Source organism: Lathamus discolor, chromosome Z (assembly GCF_037157495.1).
Source record: "Lathamus discolor isolate bLatDis1 chromosome Z, bLatDis1.hap1, whole genome shotgun sequence".
In the NCBI taxonomy this organism is placed as follows: Eukaryota; Metazoa; Chordata; class Aves; order Psittaciformes; family Psittacidae; genus Lathamus; species Lathamus discolor.
In genome coordinates, this window is record NC_088909.1 from 43,471,005 (window position 1) to 43,490,646 (window position 19,642).

General features: G+C 37.1%; 1 protein-coding gene across 2 annotated transcripts in view; it reads left to right on the forward strand.

The window, feature by feature from the left end:
* WDR36 (WD repeat domain 36) overlaps positions 1 to 18,815 on the forward strand; it is a 33,383-nt gene extending 14,568 nt beyond the window's left edge. For both annotated transcript variants that reach the window (XM_065661829.1, XM_065661831.1), the window contains 11 exons: positions 217 to 331; positions 1,533 to 1,698; positions 1,983 to 2,091; positions 2,853 to 2,932; positions 9,132 to 9,239; positions 10,403 to 10,500; positions 11,971 to 12,113; positions 12,755 to 12,871; positions 13,104 to 13,185; positions 15,976 to 16,163; positions 18,003 to 18,815. In XM_065661829.1, coding sequence (XP_065517901.1) covers positions 217 to 331; positions 1,533 to 1,698; positions 1,983 to 2,091; positions 2,853 to 2,932; positions 9,132 to 9,239; positions 10,403 to 10,500; positions 11,971 to 12,113; positions 12,755 to 12,871; positions 13,104 to 13,185; positions 15,976 to 16,163; positions 18,003 to 18,152 — 1,356 coding nt within the window. In that variant the 3' untranslated portion in view covers positions 18,153 to 18,815. The remainder of the gene's footprint in view (positions 1 to 216; positions 332 to 1,532; positions 1,699 to 1,982; positions 2,092 to 2,852; positions 2,933 to 9,131; positions 9,240 to 10,402; positions 10,501 to 11,970; positions 12,114 to 12,754; positions 12,872 to 13,103; positions 13,186 to 15,975; positions 16,164 to 18,002) is intronic.
* The last annotated feature ends 827 nt before the right edge of the window (positions 18,816 to 19,642 follow it).

Below are 19,642 nucleotides of genomic sequence, written 5' to 3' on the forward strand. Positions count from 1 at the left end.
CTTGTTGACTACCTGTGGATTTTAAGAGCCCCTTTCTCAATTGTTTTGAGGGGTAACCTGTTTTGTTTTGTGCAGTTTTCCTTGAAGTCTAATAAAAACTTACTACACTTGTATTCCTGATATGTTACATACTTTCTCACAGCTTTACTAATTAGATACACATTTAAAGCATTGCTTTCATGGATGTTCTTTTTTTTTTTTTTTCCCCCTCAAAAGGCGGTTGACATTACCTCATGTGGAAACTTTGCTGTAATTGGGCTGTCAACTGGACAGGTAGATGTGTATAACATGCAGTCTGGCATTCACAGAGGGCATTACGGTGAAGAAAGAGGTAAGAATTGCCACACTACAGCGATAGCCTGATGTTCTCTTGTCTAAGATCTCAGCTTTTGAGGTGAATGTGAGAATCTTTTCAGTGTCTCTAATTACCCTACACTGTCCTTTCTTGCACTGTAATCAGAAATAATTTGAAACCTGCTCTGAAGGACAGGATCTGTGCTAGTTTTAGCAGCTCTGATATTAGCTAATTAACACAGAATTGTCAGTTACCAAAATTGTTAGCAGTCTAATGAGATCCTTTGGCCTCAGCTCTTCTTGAAATAATCACATTTCAAGTACTTGGCTTCTTGTTACAAGGTTCTTTCTCTGAGATTTATCCATCTGTTTTGTGCTCCCTGCTTGAAAGTTAAAGAATACTTTACATGCATGTGAAACTGAAATTTTAAGCAAGTCCAGTTCTTTACATAAGCTATTATTTTCAATTACCCGGCTGCAGACTTAGGACTTATTGTAAGTAATAGTGTTCAGACTTTCATTTTAATGGTTACATGTATGCATATTTCATGTGACGTATTCTTACATATGTTTGCTGTTGCTTTGTAGGCTTGCAGTTTGTATTACGGCCATTGTGAATTGTTTTATTATAGAAACAAGAAAAAGTCTTGATGAACCGTTAAAGCTTACGGAGTTTCTAACAGACCTCTAGCATAGCAAACAGAAAGTGGTCATTGTTGCTTGATAGCGGGATGAATTTTTGAAGTTTAGTTACTGGCCAGTAGCGCTAGGCCTAGATGAAAAAATAAAATTGATCCAAAACCAGAGGAGCTATACCTTATCTTTATACTGCAGTTTGAAAATACTTTGTGCCAGAACTAAAGCTATAAATGTTATCTGGAGTGGTTGGGTCTCTTTGGATGCATTTGGTAACTGATTCAAAAAGTCCCTCAAATCTCACATTCACAAAAAGCCCCCCAAACTGAAGGCAGAAATAAAAGCTAATGTTCAGTTTCAGTTACTTGCAACTTGTGTATTGAATTCTATGTGCTTACTTTAAAGCAATTTGGTTTCTATACTGATAAAGTTCTAAGTTCTAATACTCAGTCTTGTCAGGTGGCCTTAGAATTGTTTATCACCTGCTTACTGCTCGTTTAGTGTAGTTAGGCCAAGACAGACATAATTGTGTTTGTCATTCTGGTGATTTCTATGCTGTGTCTAAAATTCGCAACTACAACTTTCTTTTCCCTTGATTGCAGCACATGAGGGAGCCATTAGGGGTGTAGCAGTGGATGGATTAAACCAGCTGACAATCACAGCTGGTAGTGAAGGATTAATTAAATTTTGGAAATTCAAAACTAAAGATCTAGTTTACTCTGCTGATCTTCCGTGTATTCCAAGTGGAATTCTTCTTCACAGGGATAGGTAAGAAACTGAAGCTGTTTCATGTGTATATGGTTTTGCTGTAAGTATACAAGTCTAGGATTTCAACCAAATACTCTAATGAAGTTTAAAATTCTGATGCTTTGAAGTACAGCTGACTACTAGTTGACAAAACGACTACAAACCATTTTATTAGACAGAAGGAATGTAATTGTATTTATCTGATACTATCCTAGGGTAAAAGATTTTTTGAGCAATGTTAAGATGTTGCTTTTAATTTTTGTCTATGAGTATTCACTATCATATGTGCTGATGATTCTTCGCAGTGGTATTCTGGGAATTGCCTTTGATGACTTCAGTATCAGTGTTTTGGATATAGAAACCAGGAAGATTGTCAGGACATTCTCAGGACACCATGGAAGGATTAATGACATGGTAATTGTTAACTCATTTTCTGCAACGTATACAGATACCTCATTAATTTTACAGATGGTGGGTTTCTCTGCATATGTTAAGTCACTGAGTATTATGTTCAGCTGTGAATAATAAACTTGTATTCATCTCTGCAGCAGTTTTGGCTATGGTAGTTTTCAAGTCAAAATGTATAGGGTTCAAATGGCCATGTATTTTTAGTGTGTTTTCAGATTTTACTGTAACTTTACAACAAGCTGATTTTGGTTTTAACAAAAGAAAGCATTAGGAATAATGAAAACAACACTGTGGAGCAAAATTGTGCAAGGCTCTTAACTAAAAATATGGAAATGATGAGCCAGGTAAATAAAAGTGTAAACAGATCTAAGATTACACTGATAATTCCTCATTTTGCATCTTGTAAAGTAAGTGTTCACTGAAATACTTCTTAGCTTCTGATTTAATTCTAAGTGCTAGTAAGTACCTACTTACTTGATTTCTTCGGTTTTATGCTCAGTGGTTTTCATCATTAACATAAAAGCATGGACCAAAGTGCTTTTATTAACAGCCAGGTGTATTCTGTGTCATACATTTAAAACTGTTCCGAAATAGCTTCCATTTTTGTCTTTTTCTTGCTTTTAGGAAGCTGGTGTCAGTTTTCTTTTATGGCCAGGTGATGTTGTACTGGTGTTAGGGAGCAGTCTGATATTGAACTGTGCAAAACAGGACCTCTTGTAAGGGTCTGACATGCCACTTTTGCCACTAAACTGTCTGGTTTATTTTAGACTTTCAGTCCTGATGGTCGTTGGCTAATAACATCATCAATGGACTGTTCCATTAAGACTTGGGACCTTCCCTCTGGATGGTGAGTCAGTTTAAAAACATATAATAGAAATGTATTCTTGTCACCTTTTGGTATGGTTAGTGGCAAAAAGCCTTCTGACTTGATGGTCACCAACCTAAACTATGTGATACTCAAAGTTGTACATGGTGTAAAACTCAGTACCCAGTATATTAGTTCTGTCTTACGCTAGCAATATGTGCCTTTTTCTCGATGTACAGAATAAAAGTGTCCTGAATTTTTCCCTTGTAAGTAGTGCTGTAATCTAAATGGCAAGAGATTGTTTAAGGTGGATAGCTTTGTGATATACTGAACTATTTGTAGAATTATAGAATGGTTTCAGTTAGAAGCAGCCTTCAAAGATCTGGTCCTACCCCACTCTCCTGTGGACAGGTTCATGATACCAGGTTGCTCAAAACCACATGCAACCTGAACTTGAATACTTCAGCAATGGGCCATTCACAGTTTCTCTGGGTGACCTGTTCTAATGTCTCACCACCCTCATTGTAACATTTCTTCCTTATATTCAATCTAAACCTACCTCTCAGTTCAAAACCATTGCCTCTTGTCCTCTCAGGAAAAGGCCTGTTAAAAAGTCTCCCTCGGACTTTCCTGTAAGCCCCCATTAAGTATTGAAAGGCCACAAGAAGGTCTTCCTGGAGCCTTCTGTTCTCCAGGGTAGACAATGCCAACTTTCTCAGCCTTTCCTCATAGGAAACATGTTCCAGTCATCTTACCGTTTTCCTGGACCTGTTAGAACTTCACGTCTGTCTTGTGCTGCAGGCCTCAAATGTGGATGCAGTACTGCAGTTAATTTTGTAAATTGAAGCCTGTTCTCAATTACATTAATTCTAGCCACACAATAAAGCTTTGCTTCAGTAGTATTTTTTTAATTTGTGCATGCTTGCAAGTGACAAAAATACTTTTGTGATCACTGTGAGCAGTGTTCTCCCACAAAGAAATTTGGCCAAGTACTCAAGTAGATACAAGAAGTTCAGAAGCCTAGAAAAAAACAGGCCAAAGAGCAACTTTGAGTTCTGCCAGTGCATTCTTTTAGCAGCACAACAAATAGACTTTTAATAATTTCAAGTAGTGCTACGCACTGTGCAGTTCTGTTCATATCTGGAACTGAATGATTTCATTTGGATTGATTACTGTTGTTGATTCATTTTGGTAACTAATTTTGTATACTGTAAGTTTTCATTTTACTATAAAAAATGTGTTGAATCTACACAAGTGACTTAATTCTCACATGATGAATGATACTAGTCTAAAATGGGGCAAGATGGACAGTAGCTGTCTTCTTTCTAGTACAAATGGGAAGGAAATGATCACTCTGTTACGACTTCATCTTTCTGACTTCTTTCCCTTCCAAAATTATTAACTACGAAATTAACTACAAAAATTGCAACATTAACTATCAAACTTCAGAGATGTTACTTGTCTCTCTCATTTCTTTGATAACACAACATTTTGCAGTAAGAATCCATTCATATGTTGCTTTAACAGTAGTTCTTATTTGCATGTAACACATAAGTAAATGATGTAACACATAAGTAAATGATTTGTCTCTCAGAACTGCCAGAAATTGTGGTCAAGCCAAGATACAAGACAAACTTCACTTTTGAAAGGAATTATGTTTAATTGTTCTTCCCAAATGTAAAGAAAAGGTTTTTTTCAGCACAGTGTATTGAAAAGGAAGAGTCACTTTTAATAAAAAGCCAGATGCTTGGTTTACTTCTACTCTGGTATATTTGCATATAAATACAAGAACCAAATTATAAACTGTGCATTCTAAAGACTCAGCTATGAAGCTATGATATTGTCCTTACAGAAGGCTGGAAAACATGTTTTTACATGACTTAAGTCCTACATTGTGAAAAATACCAACTGACTGTAGTAGACGCCGTACCATTTACTTATTGATCATATGTTTTTATTTGGGAATGGTGATTAACTGTCCTTATTTTAAGTATTCGTTGTGCATGTTTTTTATGTAGGGCTTTTTGAGAATTAGGAAACAATTTGTGCAGAGAAAGTTACAAGGAGGAACTGGCATTATGCAGATTTTTCTTTCTGCACTGCAGCTTGAATAGGCAAATTAAGAAATCAAGGCTACAAGCTGACTGTTTATAGTTTGGATGGAGTACTTGTGACAGAATAGTATAAGAAACATGTTGATATCACGAGCTTAGCAATTTTATACTTCCCATTGTCTCACTTTTGCAATTAAACAGGAAGCGTAAAGGTGAATACTTTCAGCCACTAGGCATTTATGTAGCAATTAACTGTACTCTTTGCATAAAAATTTATGAGCATGTCTTTTTCCTATACTGGATTGACCTTTCCTCTCCACCCTATCTGTAATTTTAATCATCATTTAAATTCAGTAGGTAGAAAAATTTAATTTTGTGTAGCTTAGTTTTTCAGTTGTTCCTTACAGTTGTTTTATTGAGCAGTATTTCTCAGTTACTGGTAAAGATTGTGGTAAGAGGATGGATTTGAAAGTACAGTAAGTAAGTATAGTAAATTTTTTTAGCCATTGTGTGCTGCATGCAAAAGCTGTCATTGTAACTGACACATGTTCTGGCATTTAGGGTTTTAGTGTTTGTATATTTTATATTGGAAGTGATGAATAATGTGACTTTTAGCTGATTAGGTTTTACGTGTAATGTGTGTCTTAATAGCATGCACTCAGAATAAAATATCCCTTTCAGGGGAAAAAAAAAAAAGGCTTTTATTTTTAATATGGTTTCTCAGATCATCACGGGAGTGCTCAAGTACCTAAAAAATACATGCCCACAAGATTTTTACGTTTTAAACTGCTTTGTTACATGAATATTTTTTCTGTGGTTAGTGAACAGAGCTGGGTGGTAGAAAACTAGCTGCTTTTGTTACTTCCTACTTGGCTTTTCATTTTGGTCTGTAAAACAGAACAAAGTATTCAAGCTCTCCGTTTGTTCTTTTTGTTTCTCAGTTAAATAGTTGTCAAACTCAATTGCTTCTTACAGTTTGAAGTAACTGAAATTTATACCCCAACAAAGGAAAAACAGTGCCATAAACCCAGGTTTGAGTGGAAGTCTACTAAGGTGTGCATCATTCTGCTCCGCTAAGAAACACTGGTGTGTCAACTGATTTGGAGGTCACCTGTCATTTTAAAACAGGATCAATACAATCCCCAAACAGTTCTCAGATTTATTTAATAAATAAGAAAGGAATAGGTCAGTAATGCCCCAGTGATTTGCCTGTTATTTTGTGGAAGGCTCTGTTTTCTGTCAGTGTAAATCAGGTTCACTTTGTGCTTTTAAAAACAGCGGCATTTGCATATTTTCACACTGAGAAATTCCCTACAGAACATATATTAACACATTTGTTAATAAAATATGGGTGAGACTTCCCATATTTTCACATTCATGAACTTGCTTTTACTTCTAAATTAAAAACAAGCCCTTTTTCTGATTTCTAAGTGGTTTGTCAATCTTACACCAGAGACAATAACATGAAATTAATAATAGGCATATTAGGACACCATAAGAACTTAAATGGTATTTTAAATGTTATGTTTGAAATCACTAACCTCTATGGATAATAGCTGGTGTTTACAATAAAGAAGACAATATCTTTGATAGGGCTTTGAGCAACCTGGTCTAGTGGAATGTGTCCCTGCCTGTGGCTGGGGGTTGGACCAGATGATCTTTAAGGTCCCTTCCAACCCTAAGCATTCTGTGATTCTGATTCAAGACTTAAGGCATCAGACAGAACTCTGAAATAGTTTATTGTTAAAATAGTCACATAGTGCTCGATATTTTAACTTTCTTTTTATGTGTGGGGTGTTCTCTTGTGTGGTTTTTTTTGTTGTTGTTGTTGGTTTAGGGGAGTGCGTGTGTGTGTATGGTGGGTTTTTTTGTTGTTTTGGGGTTTTTTTGTGTTTTTTTTTTGTGGGTTTTTTTTTTTTTAAGAATCATAGAATAGTTAGGGTTGGAAAGGACGTCAAGATCATCTAGTTCCAGCCCCCTCCCATGGGCAGGGACACCTCACACTAAACCATCTCACCCAAGGCTTCATCCAGCCGGGCCTTGAACGCTGCCAGGGATGGAGCACTCACAGCCTCCCTGGGCAACCTATTCCAGTGCCTCACCACCCTAACAGGAAAGAATGTCCTCCTTATATCCAATCTAAACTTCCCCTGTTTAAGTTTTAACCCATTACCCCTTGTCCTGTCACTACAATTCCTAATGAAGAGTCCCTCCCCAGCATCCCTATAGGCCCCCTTCAGGGACTGGAAGGCTGCTATGAGGTCTCCATGCAGCCTTCTCTTCTCCAGGCTGAACAGCCCCAACTTCCTCAGCCTGTCTTCATACGAGAGGTGCTCCAGTCCCCTGATCATCCTCGTGGCCCTCCTCTGGACTTGTTCCAACAGTTCCATGTCCTTTTTATGTTGAGGACACCAGAACTGCACACAATACTCCAGGTGAGGTCTCACAAGAGCAGAGTAGAGGGGCAGGATCACCTCCTTCGACTTGCTGGTCATGCTCTTTTTGATGCAGCCCAGGATACAGTTGGCTTTCTGGGCTGTGAGTGCACACTGCCGGCTCATGTTCATTTTCTCATCGACCAGTGCCCCCAAGTCCTTCTCCGCAGGGCTCCTCTGAATCAGTTCTTTGCCCAATCTGTAGCTGTGCCTGGGATTGCTTCTACCCAGGTATAGAACCTTGCACTTGTCATGGTTGAACTTCATAAGGTTGGTATCAGCCCACCTCACAAGTGTGTCGGGGTCTCTCTGGATCCCATCCCTTCCCTCCAGTGTATCAACTGAACCACACAGCTTGGCGTCATCGGCAAACTTGCTGGGGTCGCACTCAATCCCACTGTCCATGTCAGCGACGAAGATGTTGAACAAGACCAGTCCCAACACCGATCCCTGAGTGACACCACTTGTTACTGGTCTCCAGCTGGATATCGAGCCATTGACCACAACTCTTTGTGTGCAGCCAGCCAGCCAGTTCTTTATCCACCGAGTGGTCCGTCCATCAAATTGATATCTCTCCAATTTAGAGACAAGGATGTCATGCGGGACAGTGTCAAACGCTTTGCACAAGTCCAGGTAGATGACATCAGCTGCTCTACCGTTGTCCATCAGTTTTGTAGCCCCATCATAGAAAGCCACCAAATCAGTCAGGCAGGATTTCCCCTTAGTGAAGCCATGCTGGCTGTCACCAACCACCTTGTTTTTCATCTGCCTTAGCATGCCTTTCAGGAGAATCTGCTCCAAGATTTTGCCAGGCACAGAGGTGAGACTGACTGGTCTGCAATTCCCCAGGTCTTCCATTTTCCCCTTCTTGCAAATGGGGGTTATATTTCCCTTTTTCCAGTCTTTGGGAACTTCACCTGACTGCCAGGATTTTTCAAATATGATGGACAGTGGCTTAGCAACTTCATTTGCCAGCTCCTTCAGGACCTGTGGATGGATTTCATCAGGTCCCATGGACTTGTGTATGTTCAGATTTTTAAGATGGTCTTGAGCGAGATCCTGTCGTACAGTGGGCCCAGGGTCTTCATTCTCACAGTCCCTGCATCTGCCTTCTAAGACTTTGGTGGTGCGGTTGGAGCCTTTGCCAGTGATGACCGTTGTTTTGGTTTGCTGTTTTTGGGGGGGATTTTTTTGGTGGGGGCTTTTTTTCATCTTTCTGCAATAATGAAAGGAATGATTTATTATGCTGAAGATATGATAATCTCAATGCATTCTTTACTTTAGAAAGATTAAGTCCTATTTTTAACGAAGTGTGTATCAAGTATCTTGAGAGAGGGAATTGACAATTCAAGGCAAAGTATTGAAAGATGAGGTCAGAGCATCATGAGGCTGATTTGAAGTGTGACATTTCTGGCCTATAAATGTTAATATTAGGCATAGGGAGTTGAATGTGGACACATGGTTCATCATATTCTCCACGGAATGTGGATGTCTAAGGACGTAGCATAAGTGTACCAGCTTTAGCTGATTTAGAGAATCTTATGAGGTGAGTGATTTTGTTGCACCGTGCCGTTCGTTTGCTAAGCTTAGTATTTCAGTACTGAGGCATTCCAGTACTTATAATATGCTAATTTGTATACATACTTCCAATATCCTGCTTGCATTCACTCAAATCTGTGCTGTAATTCAGATATGCGTAGATAAATAAGCTCATCTTGCTGAGAATTTCCTTGTTGTGTTTTCTCTCCTTAGCCTCATAGATTGCTTTTTGGTAGACTCCGCAGCTGTGAGCCTTACTATGTCTCCTACGGGAGATTTTCTAGCTTCAGCACATGTGGATGACCTTGGAATTTATTTGTGGTATGTAATATATCTGGTTCTACCCAGAATTTCAGATGTCAGATGCAAAAGAATTCTTTTAATCACCTGTATCACAAATAGGGAATTGTTCTACAAAGTATCATCTCTGGGCTTTTGTCTTTTCTCGTTCTAATTAAGACAGGTGTTTTGTGGTGTTGTGATTCGTAAATCTTGAAGTCTCTTGCAGTTATAAAGACATGTATTTATTTATTTATTATTATTAATGAATAATATGTATTATTTATAAAGATATTCTGATAATTAAATTGTCTTTTCCTAAATGTTTCTTTAGTATTCTAAAGAATTCTTGTTATGCCATTCCTAAAGTTTTTCTTTGACTCTACTGTTACGGTTTTATTTTTTTATTCTATTGGAAACATCAATGCTCATATAGTGTTACTTTCTGAGGGGCTTTTCTTCTTGTCCTGGTATACAATGTTCTGTGAGACTTCTGAGTAGGACTTGTAAGTTGCAATTATTTATGTTTAACGATAAATTACCTCAGATCTGAATTGTGTTTCTGTTCTATTTCCTCCTGACCTGTCTTCAAAGCAGATGACTTGTTAGGCCCAGAACTGAAGTAACACCTCTTTTAAGTGAAATTTTTTTTCTTATTTTTTGCTTTTGATAGATAGGTATTTCAAGCTACATTTGTTGCTTGTGGTTTTGTCTCAGGGGTGTTCAATTGTTAGACCTTTCTGTGCTTAAGTACTTTGTTCTTTTTACATAGCACTTGTTCATATTGACTGAAAAAATAATTTGCCAGAATGACTCTGTGTGTGTTCCAAAAAAAAGTACTATTTTGAAATTCTGTGAAAGCAGCATTTGTGTATTATATTGTACACATTAACTACAAAGCTTTTTAGATCGTTAGTTTTGCAACTTCAAGTAAATGCAGCATGTGGCAATAATTGAAGTAGTAATACTCCATAGTTCCACATTTATTAAATGTTCTTCACAATAATACTTCAGCATAACTTCTGTGTTTCAGACTTTCAGGTGATGTATATTACTGTGCTTCATTTATTGTTTGTCTGGTAGATGAGGAAAACTAATCTTGAATAGAACCTGGTGAATTGCCATAGTGCAGTAAAAATTATGTCTAAAATATTTGTTCCCATTCATTTGAAGATTGTTTTTAAAATGCCTGTCTTACTTTTCAGGTCAAATCGTTCTCTGTATTCACTTGTCTCTTTACGGCCCCTTTCGGCAGATTATGTACCTTCTATGGTGGCACGCCCAACTGCCTGCCCCATTGAAGGTAATCTTCACATGAAAGAGTATTTAATTTTCAATTTGGTACTATATTTCAGATAGAAGATGGTTTGCTTCCTCAGTGAAGACTCACTGTTCCTCTGAAGTGTGGCTGTTGCTTCTTCTACCGTTTTTGGCATATTTAACTCGTATGCTAAATTGTTTACTAAAATCTAGTAATATTTCTGTATTCAGACATAAAAAACTACATTGTGATGATCTCCATCTCTTCAAGGAGATTTTGTAGATATTAAAAACATCTGTGCCATTTAGTGGCTTTCTTTAATCTGACTTGTGTAAATACCTTCCATTTTGACATCTTAAAGGCTAGTTTGAAATTAACATTACTGTTTGGGGGTGTAAAGGGGATTGTTTGTCCACTTAATTCCAGCTTTTTTGTCTGCTTGTAAGCCATATTAATTTCACTGCTGTGTGTTGCCTTTGTTGGCAAGAGAAATGGGTTCAGCTGTCATATAGCTGTGCTAGATAGTCCCAGTGAAAGAAAGGTCTAAAATGCTTTTTAAATATGTTTAATAGAAACAGCTGTGGGCTTGTAGCAGTTTTGAGGGCCTCTAGGTAGAACTCTTGTCTGTCCACATTTAGCAGTGTCTATACATGTAGATGTCCATCTGGAGGAAGAACACACCTTGAGTATTGACTGCCCTAAAGAGCAGAGGACATACTTGGTGATGGCTGTGATGTTAATCACATACTTATTTTAGGTACTTAAATTAGGAAGACAGGATTTCATTCCAAAATGTAGAATGTTTTAATCCTATAACCTGATCCTGGCTGAATGTTTTAATTCATTTTCTACCTTCAGCAAATGTGCAGTTCCTGTTAACATGCTCAGGAGCTTTTAATGGTTTGCATTTCTTTGCTGTGTTAGGCTTTTCTGCCACATTCGTGGTTTCAACCGTGTAATATTTAGCAAAAAGGAAGGGAAAGTAGAGGTGTTTGGTCAAGACCACGTAGGAAGTCTAGAGAAAACCTAATGACAGACTGCACATCTTTTAGTGTCTGTTGTACTTCAGTGTTGAGATCTTCATTTTTATGTGCCACTTCAGTCATACCTATTAACAGGTTGTGAATATTGTGTGTATTTAAATGCAAAGATTTTACAGATTTTTAACTTAGAACTTAAATTGTTTTGTATGTATTTTAAAACACTGTGCGAGATTTTAAAAATAATCCACTTCTGTTTTTACATAATTTCAGCCAAAGCAAACAAATCTTGTTAGTCTTCAAAGTATTTAACCAATTCTGCATTTTAGCTATAATTGTTTGCAGTTTAAATTTAATATTTCATAGGGTTAATATTGTTTCTGTAGCTTTTCAGCTCTTTGTTATGCTAGCACCCATACACACGGCGGTTATGCATGTGTTTTTAAAAAACTGCAGAAGAAAGAGGCATGTTTTGATTTTTAAAAGTAAATGTGAATTATGTATGTTCATAAAAGGTATCTGTTCTTGATAGATGTGGATGTGGCAGGAGATGAAGAAACATGTGATGAAATGATTGAATATGCCTCACCTGAGCAACTGGGATTGCAGCTGGTGACCCTTTCCTCATTACCAGAATCAAGGTGGAAAAATCTCCTTAGTCTTGATATTATCAAGGTAATGGTATTAGGCATGCCAGTACAGATCTGTAGTATTTGGACTGTATTTTTGAGGAAGGAGGTAAGTTAAGGGCTGTTTCTCCTGTAATACAAAACAGACAGTTAAGCATTCTCTTGGATTCTCAAGAAAACTTGAGAAGGCAGCATTCATAATTTTTGCCATTACTCTTTCTGCAACATGCCAAATAGCTGTCTGAAAGCAGATATTTACATGTCAATAGAAGTGCCTGCACAGCTGTGCTAGGTTATGCCTCTAAGTAACTGTTGGGCATTCACATAACTGGGAAAAGAGGAAATATGCAAAAAATAGTAGTATACAGCCAGATATACTTGCCCATGTTCTATGAGCTGCATTTACCTAGTCACAAAATTTGATCCTACTTTTAAGGTATTTTTCAAGATTTTGCAGTAGAAGACTATATAGTGCTTTTCACAATTTCTGGGATTTGGGAGAGGGGCTTTTTTTTTTTCTTTTCTTAAATGATAGCTTCTTATTTAGTGGTAAAATGTTTTACTTATATATTTATTTTTCAGTTAGTCCTTACATTTTTCATAATATTTTAAAAATCTCTTAATTAAAAAAAAATTCTACATGTTCTTAATGTGGTGATGATTTTAATTCAAATACCTGCTTAACAGAAAAAAAATAAACCAAGAGAGCCACCAAAAGTTCCCAAGTCAGCTCCTTTCTTCATCCCAACGGTTTCTGGTCTTATACCCCATTACGTTACTCCAATGGAAGAAAATAATACACAGGTAAAAACAAGAATCTATTAATATAATAGTGCTTATCTAGTGTATTTTAAAAGAAAACATTTATGTTTTTTAATGCTAAGTAAGATCTTAATAAAGACTTCAAAGTACCAGTTTTAACACATTTAGATAATGGTTTATTTCTTAAAGTGTTTTCTTCTGTTGGGGGAAAATAATTGAGATGTAAAAATATGTTTTGCATGTTCACGTGCACTCTTGTACTTTCATGTTCTAGTCAAAGGTAGTAAGCCTTGGAGTACTGGCACAGAAATCTGATTTTTTCATTCATCTTGAAGAAGCCCTGAGAACTAATGAATGTAAGTTAACAAGATATTTCACTAAAAATGTAGATTCTAATAGTATTTTGATACACATTTGCTTTCTAATGCCAGAAGTGTAACGTGTGAGAAAAAAAGTACGCATAGTAGTATAGTAGCAAAGACAAAGAACATGACCTATTGTGTATATAGCTAATATGTAGATAGCCAATGTGTATCAAAGATCTGTTGATAGTCTGACTTGCCTGCAGAATGGAGCCCAGTTCTGGCTGAAACCCATATAGAGAAAGAAGGTAGCGTTTCTAAGATTGATAGACTTGCATTGTGATGATCTTGCCCAGAAAAGGTGCTATGTATTATTTGTATCGTAAGAAAGGAAGGGAGTGATCTGATGAGAGATAGTAACTGGGACATGAAAAACGTAATTTGCCTGCCGAGTTCTGTTTCCATGGGCTACTTCACTAAACATTCTAAAAACTTAAAACTTTGATTGCTTTATAATTCAAATCTTAAGAAATAATTACTATAAAAATAAGCTCTTGGATTTCTTTTAACATTCAGTTAACTTTGAAATTGTCATGTAAATTGACTGTGGAATTTTCATGCTGTTTTCCCTGTTTCAATTGGTGCTGCTGCAGAATTGCTGAAATTGAGCTTTTTTGGAAATGATTGCTAATATAGCTGGCTTGGAAACTTAAATGGGCAGTCACCAGTAGCGTCATGGTTTAAGCCCAGCCAGTAACTCAGAACCATGTAGCCACTTGCTCCCTCACTCCCCTCTTTTTCCTCCCTCACTCCCCTCTTTTTCCTCCCTAACTCCCAGAGGGATGGGGAGAAGAATCCAAAGAATGTAAATCCCACAGGTTGAGATAAGAATGGTCCAGTAACTGAGGTATAATACAAAGCCACTCATACTACCACCAGTAATAATAATGGTAAGGGAAATAACGGGGGGAGCGAATGCAAAACCAAAAAGGGAAAGGAAGAAACACCAATAAACACCAGTGATGCGCTATACAATTTTTCGCCACAAGCTGACCAATACACAGCCTGACCGAAGCAGCAATCTGCCCTTCTGGGTGACTCCCCCTAGTTCATATACTGTGCATGATGTGCTGTGATACGGGATACTTCTTTGGCTAGTTTGGGTCACGCATCCTGTCTCTGCTCCCTCTTGGCTTCTTGTGGCCCCCATCACTGGCAGACCATGAGAGACTGAAAAGTTCTTGATCAGTGTAAATGCTCTTCAGCAAGAACTAAACCATTGGTGTGTTATCAGCACTGTTCTCAGACTAAAGTGGAAACACAGCACTGCACCAGCTACTAAGAAGGAGGAAAATAACTGTTACAGCTGAACCCAGGACAGGTAGCTTGTGCACAAGGCAGTTCTGCTGGGAATTTTTAGACCCCTTAAACTCTTCTGAGATAACCAGCTTACTCAGCTGTATTTAAAGCATTTTTATATGCTGAATGTCATTATCACAAATAAGGTGTGGTGTTACACTGTGGTTTTAGTACTTCAATTGGTAGTATTCTTTTAAGCTGCTTCAGAGCTGCATGGAGAAAAGTGAAACATCGGGTGAATAGTTAAAAACCTATCCAAGCACCTAGAGGCTGGCTGTTCCAGGGTGCAAGTGCATTGCAGTAGTGGTGCAGTGCGCCTTCGTCAGGCCACCTCTGCTGTAAGGAGAGTGTGCTCCGAAGTCCGTGCTGTAATATAATTCCAGCCTTTGTTGATCCTGGCTGAAGAAGCTGCTGGTGAATAACATGGCTCTGTGCTTGCTAGTTTACAAGCATCTCTTCTGATGGTGACTAGGCTGTGCAAGTAAGCAGTGATATACTAGAAGCTATCCTGGTTTGCCATTGGGATGGAGACAGGGTTTTTTTGTACCTCAGATCAGGACTGTGGAACACAGATTAAGCTGGGCACCTTTTCTGTATTGTATGTGTCCCAACTTGATGGTATGTTCCATGTTTAGTTTTTCAGTGTCACAGCACAACAGTTAATTAATACATCTGTTTAGTACTGTTAATATCACAATTACATTTAAAAATAGATAATGATTTTCATAGGAATCAAATACAGATGGAAACAGATTTATACCACCTAAGGAATATTAGCCAATGCCTAATATCATTAGTTACCATGATGTAAGAGTATAAAAAGTTGCTCTTACTAGCAGCTTCTTAGCAAAAGAAATATTAATTAGAAGACATTTAAAAAAATGTGTTTACTAACAGCTGTGTTTACAAGCATTTATATTTTTATCTCTGCATTTTTAAAGAAAATAGATGGAATTCTCAAAGTTCAGGTAGGATTGTAGAAATCCTGAGGAAGAACATTTTGAAGAGGAAAGAGTTTCTAAATTGCATACCTTTCTATCAGGGAAAAGACTGACCTGACCCCACCATAGACAGTATATCTTTTAGGATATATTTTCAGTAACAACCTGAAGTCCCATCTCTTTTGCCAAGAGAGGTAAAATGGCAAGTTATGTGGTTAATGAGAATTCTTTTACAGCTTAGAAGATGGAAATGGGGGAGGAAGGGATGTTATATAAATACGAAGGTGTTACTTATATTTTTCAAGGTAAACTTAAAAATACAATGAAACTTTTATTAGAGATGTGTTTCTCTGTAGTATGTGATAAGACATTAAATCGAAGGCTGGATAGCATTTTGTGCAAAACAAAAAAGGCAACAGTAGAAACTTGAAACTTACTGCTTAAGAATTTTGGAATAAACCTGTCCAGATGAAGGATTTGTAGCATTTGTAAGGTTCTTTCCTGTAGGTGTTACTGGTGATATATTCCTAATGTTTTAACACAGATACAGCTCCACTTAACTTACTGAAAAGCTTGGGACCATCTAATATTGAGATAGAGCTAAGGTGTTTGGCCCCTGAAGGTGGTGGCTCAATGGAGGTGATGCTAAGCTTTTTGAGAATGATTGGGATGATGCTGAACAAGAAGTACAACTTTGAACTTGCTCAGGCATACCTCGCACTATTTTTAAAGGTAACAATTTTCTTACAAAATTTTGTGTTAGTCCTGTTTAAAATGATGTCTGTCCAGTAAAGAATGTAAATTGCCTCCTTGTAAGAATTATCTTATGTGATTTTTGCTGGGGGTAGTTTTAAAACTGCTAAATGAATGTATTGGATAATTTGACAGCTTACCTGGTCACAGTCCAGAGAAACTTGGAAAAAAAACCAAAAGGTGTGAAATGGACCAGACCAGTTTTGTTCTAATATTTGTTACTTAGAATTGGTTTTTGTTTGTAGCATACCTAACTTCTTAATAGCTGCTAATTTATAAGTGACTGTGGGCTATGCCTTAAGTAAGAAAACAATGCAATGTTATAACATTGGGGGTAGTAAAATAGGCATTTTGTTGGATTTATCACTAGATACCACACACCTGACTTACTTTCCATGTCAGTGAGCCGTCTTTCTTCTGTTATTGCTTAAGCACCACAGAAGCAGTGAAATTATTCCGAGGAGCATGGAAATTAGAAAGTTATTGGAATAAAATACAGTAGCAGTTACTCTTAGAGGGAAAGTGGTTCTGCAAAAGATTGAAGCCCTTCTGATGCATAAATGCTTACCTTATCAGGATACTCTGATTTAGGAAGCTGTGGGAAAGCAATTAATTACAGTTTACTAGGAAAACATTGTTATAAACATTCAGGTACATGTAATACTGTGTATTTAACTGAGTATTTCTTAATAGCAGTATTAAGTACGGATTGGTTTTAAAGAGAATGTAATGCTGGACAAATACAACTTGCTCTTTTCCTTTTCTGGGGGGGTTAAATAGACCATGTGGGGCAGCTTCCACAAGAACAAGTACTGCAGCTGAATAGGAGTACATTTCACGTTGAAGTCTTGATACTCATTCACAGTGGCTTTTTTATCATGTCTGTTTATTATTAGTTTGGGTTTTGTGAGTCTCGTCCCTTGGACTGGCTATAATAGTTGCAATATTAAATGCTAGAATTCATTTTTTTGTTTAGTTTCATACAAAATCTGTCTTGCAGGGTAGATTAGTGGACAGCTAGGTAGTTTGCCTCAGAAATGTACTTGGGATCTGAAGTACAGTCAAATAATATAAACTCATGTTGTGACACATGAACACCATTGTCTTTTGCTGTGGGTTCCAAGTGAAACAGCTCTGAACTTAGCAAGACTTCTAGATTTAAATTGTAGCCAGGAAAATAACTATTTTGTCCATTAAGTGCTAATAACATATTGCCTCTCTACAAGACTGAGAGGTTTCTTTTCTTTGTGCTTCACTAAGGTTCCTGTTTATTACCTAGGGAGACATCATCTCCCTGGATCAGTATAAAGCATGCTGGCATCATTCTTCTTGCTTTATGCAACACATAGGAATTAAATATTAAGTAACATTTCATAAATATAATAATTTTTATTATTTTTATATGATTACAATAATAGATAAAATGATACGACGTAAAAACCAGATCAGCCTCAGGGTATCTGCTTAGACTTTCTAGCCTGAAGAGGAATTTATGATGTGGGTTGGAAATAGGCTATGTGATTGACTAGGATAGGTGCAGCAGCAGATCTGTTAAAGCAGTAACTTATTTTGCTTATTAACGTATTAACATTTTGCTGCTTATCTCATCTAATACATAGAGTATTGGAGTAAAATGGCTTGTAAAAGACTAGCAAAAGAGAGTCAGCATTAAATAGAAGGAATTAATTGAAGGCAAAGAGTCCTTCCCTTACTTGGAACATTAATGAAAATAAAGTATTGGAACTGAATGAGGAAATTGATCTTCTAAATTTTTTGTTACCTGTATATTTTTCACTAATTACTTGTCTTCATTTTCAGTTGCATCTTCAGATTCTCTCATCAGAGCCAAACCTTTTGGAAGAAGTATCCAGGTTGTCAAAGCAACTTGAGGAAACTTGGATTCATTTGCGGACTCTCTTCAATCAGAGTCTGTGTGTGTTAACATATACGAAAAGTGTTTTGTTGTAAAATGCTTAAGGTTTTTGTCTGCATAAAATTCCCCTTGGAACAATAGTACAATTTATTACAAAAAATATTGGATTTCAGGAATTATACTATGACTTCTGATGCTGTATTTTATACATCTGTGTATGGCAGAATATTTTAGAATGTGCATAACTGAATTTTTTTTTTTACTCAGAGCAAAATTAGTATGTGCAGCTTAAATATTCATGTTGTATCAGTGTGTGCTGTCAATGAACGAAAGAGCTGGACAGCTATAGGTAATGTAGCTAGTTACTCTATGCTTCCATGACCAAAATGTAAATCAGAATGGAGAAGTGGCTTGCAAAAAAATAAAAGTAGGAATGTAATTTCTGTGCAGGAGACCAAAACCTATATTGTGCTTGGCAAATTATTACTGTCGAGACAAAAATAAAACAAAAAGTCTGGGTTATTAACATTTTATTAACATCAGTTTAAAGCAAATTAGCATAAAAAATGCATTTCTGTGCAGTCAAGAGTGCTTTCCCTATAACATTTGTAAAAACTAGTTTTCTTCTTGCTTTGGCAAACTGTATTCACTGTTTTGCTTCAGACACCTATTTCTAAAAGCAGGGATTTTTAGCTGTATCACAAATGATGTAATTTGAAAAAACACCGAATCCTAAATTAAACAACCAAAAAAACACATTCATTTTTTTATAACCAGGTTTCTTCCTCTAATTTTGGAGGCTAAATTTCTCAGGAAAATTTTGATCCTTTTCTTAAGGTGATCAGAATTAAAGCTTTGAGCTGGGTGAATTTTTACATAAATCAGATGTTCTTTTTATGAATTGATACTGAGGTTTTAAATAATAAGGTTTGGGCAGAGTTTGGGAACTCAGGAATGTGACTGTTTTAAACTTTGCTGTTTGAGAATTCTGCCTCACAGCAGAAGAATCTCCTGGGCAAGGCTGCATTATTTTACATGCTCCAGACACAGAGTAACAGGGTAACCAGTACAAATATATACAGTTTTGATGAGAAAAGCTGAAAGATGTGTTCACTGCATATGGCAGACTGAAACCATAATGCGGTTTGTTGTTCTACATAGGTGATTGTTATTTTGATGTCATCACATTACGTAACTCTTTAGTCATGTATCCTGGAACAGATTATCTACAAACATAGAATTATAGAATGGTTTGGGTTGGAAGGAACCTTAAAGGTCATCCAGTTCCAACCACCTGCCACAGGCAGGAACACCTTCCACTGGACCAGGTTGCTCTAAGCCCCGTCCACCCTGGCCTTGAATGCGGCCAGGGATGAGGCAGCAGCAGCTTCTCTGGGCAATCTGTTCCAGTGCCTCACCACTCTTACAGTAAAGAATTTTCTTATTGTCTAATCTGAATCTCCCCTCTTTCAGTTTAAAGCCATTCCCCCTTTTCCTGTCACTGCAGGCCCTTGTGAAATGACCCTTTCCATATTTCTTGTATCCCCCCTTTATGTATTGGAAGCAGCTCTGAGATCTCCCACGG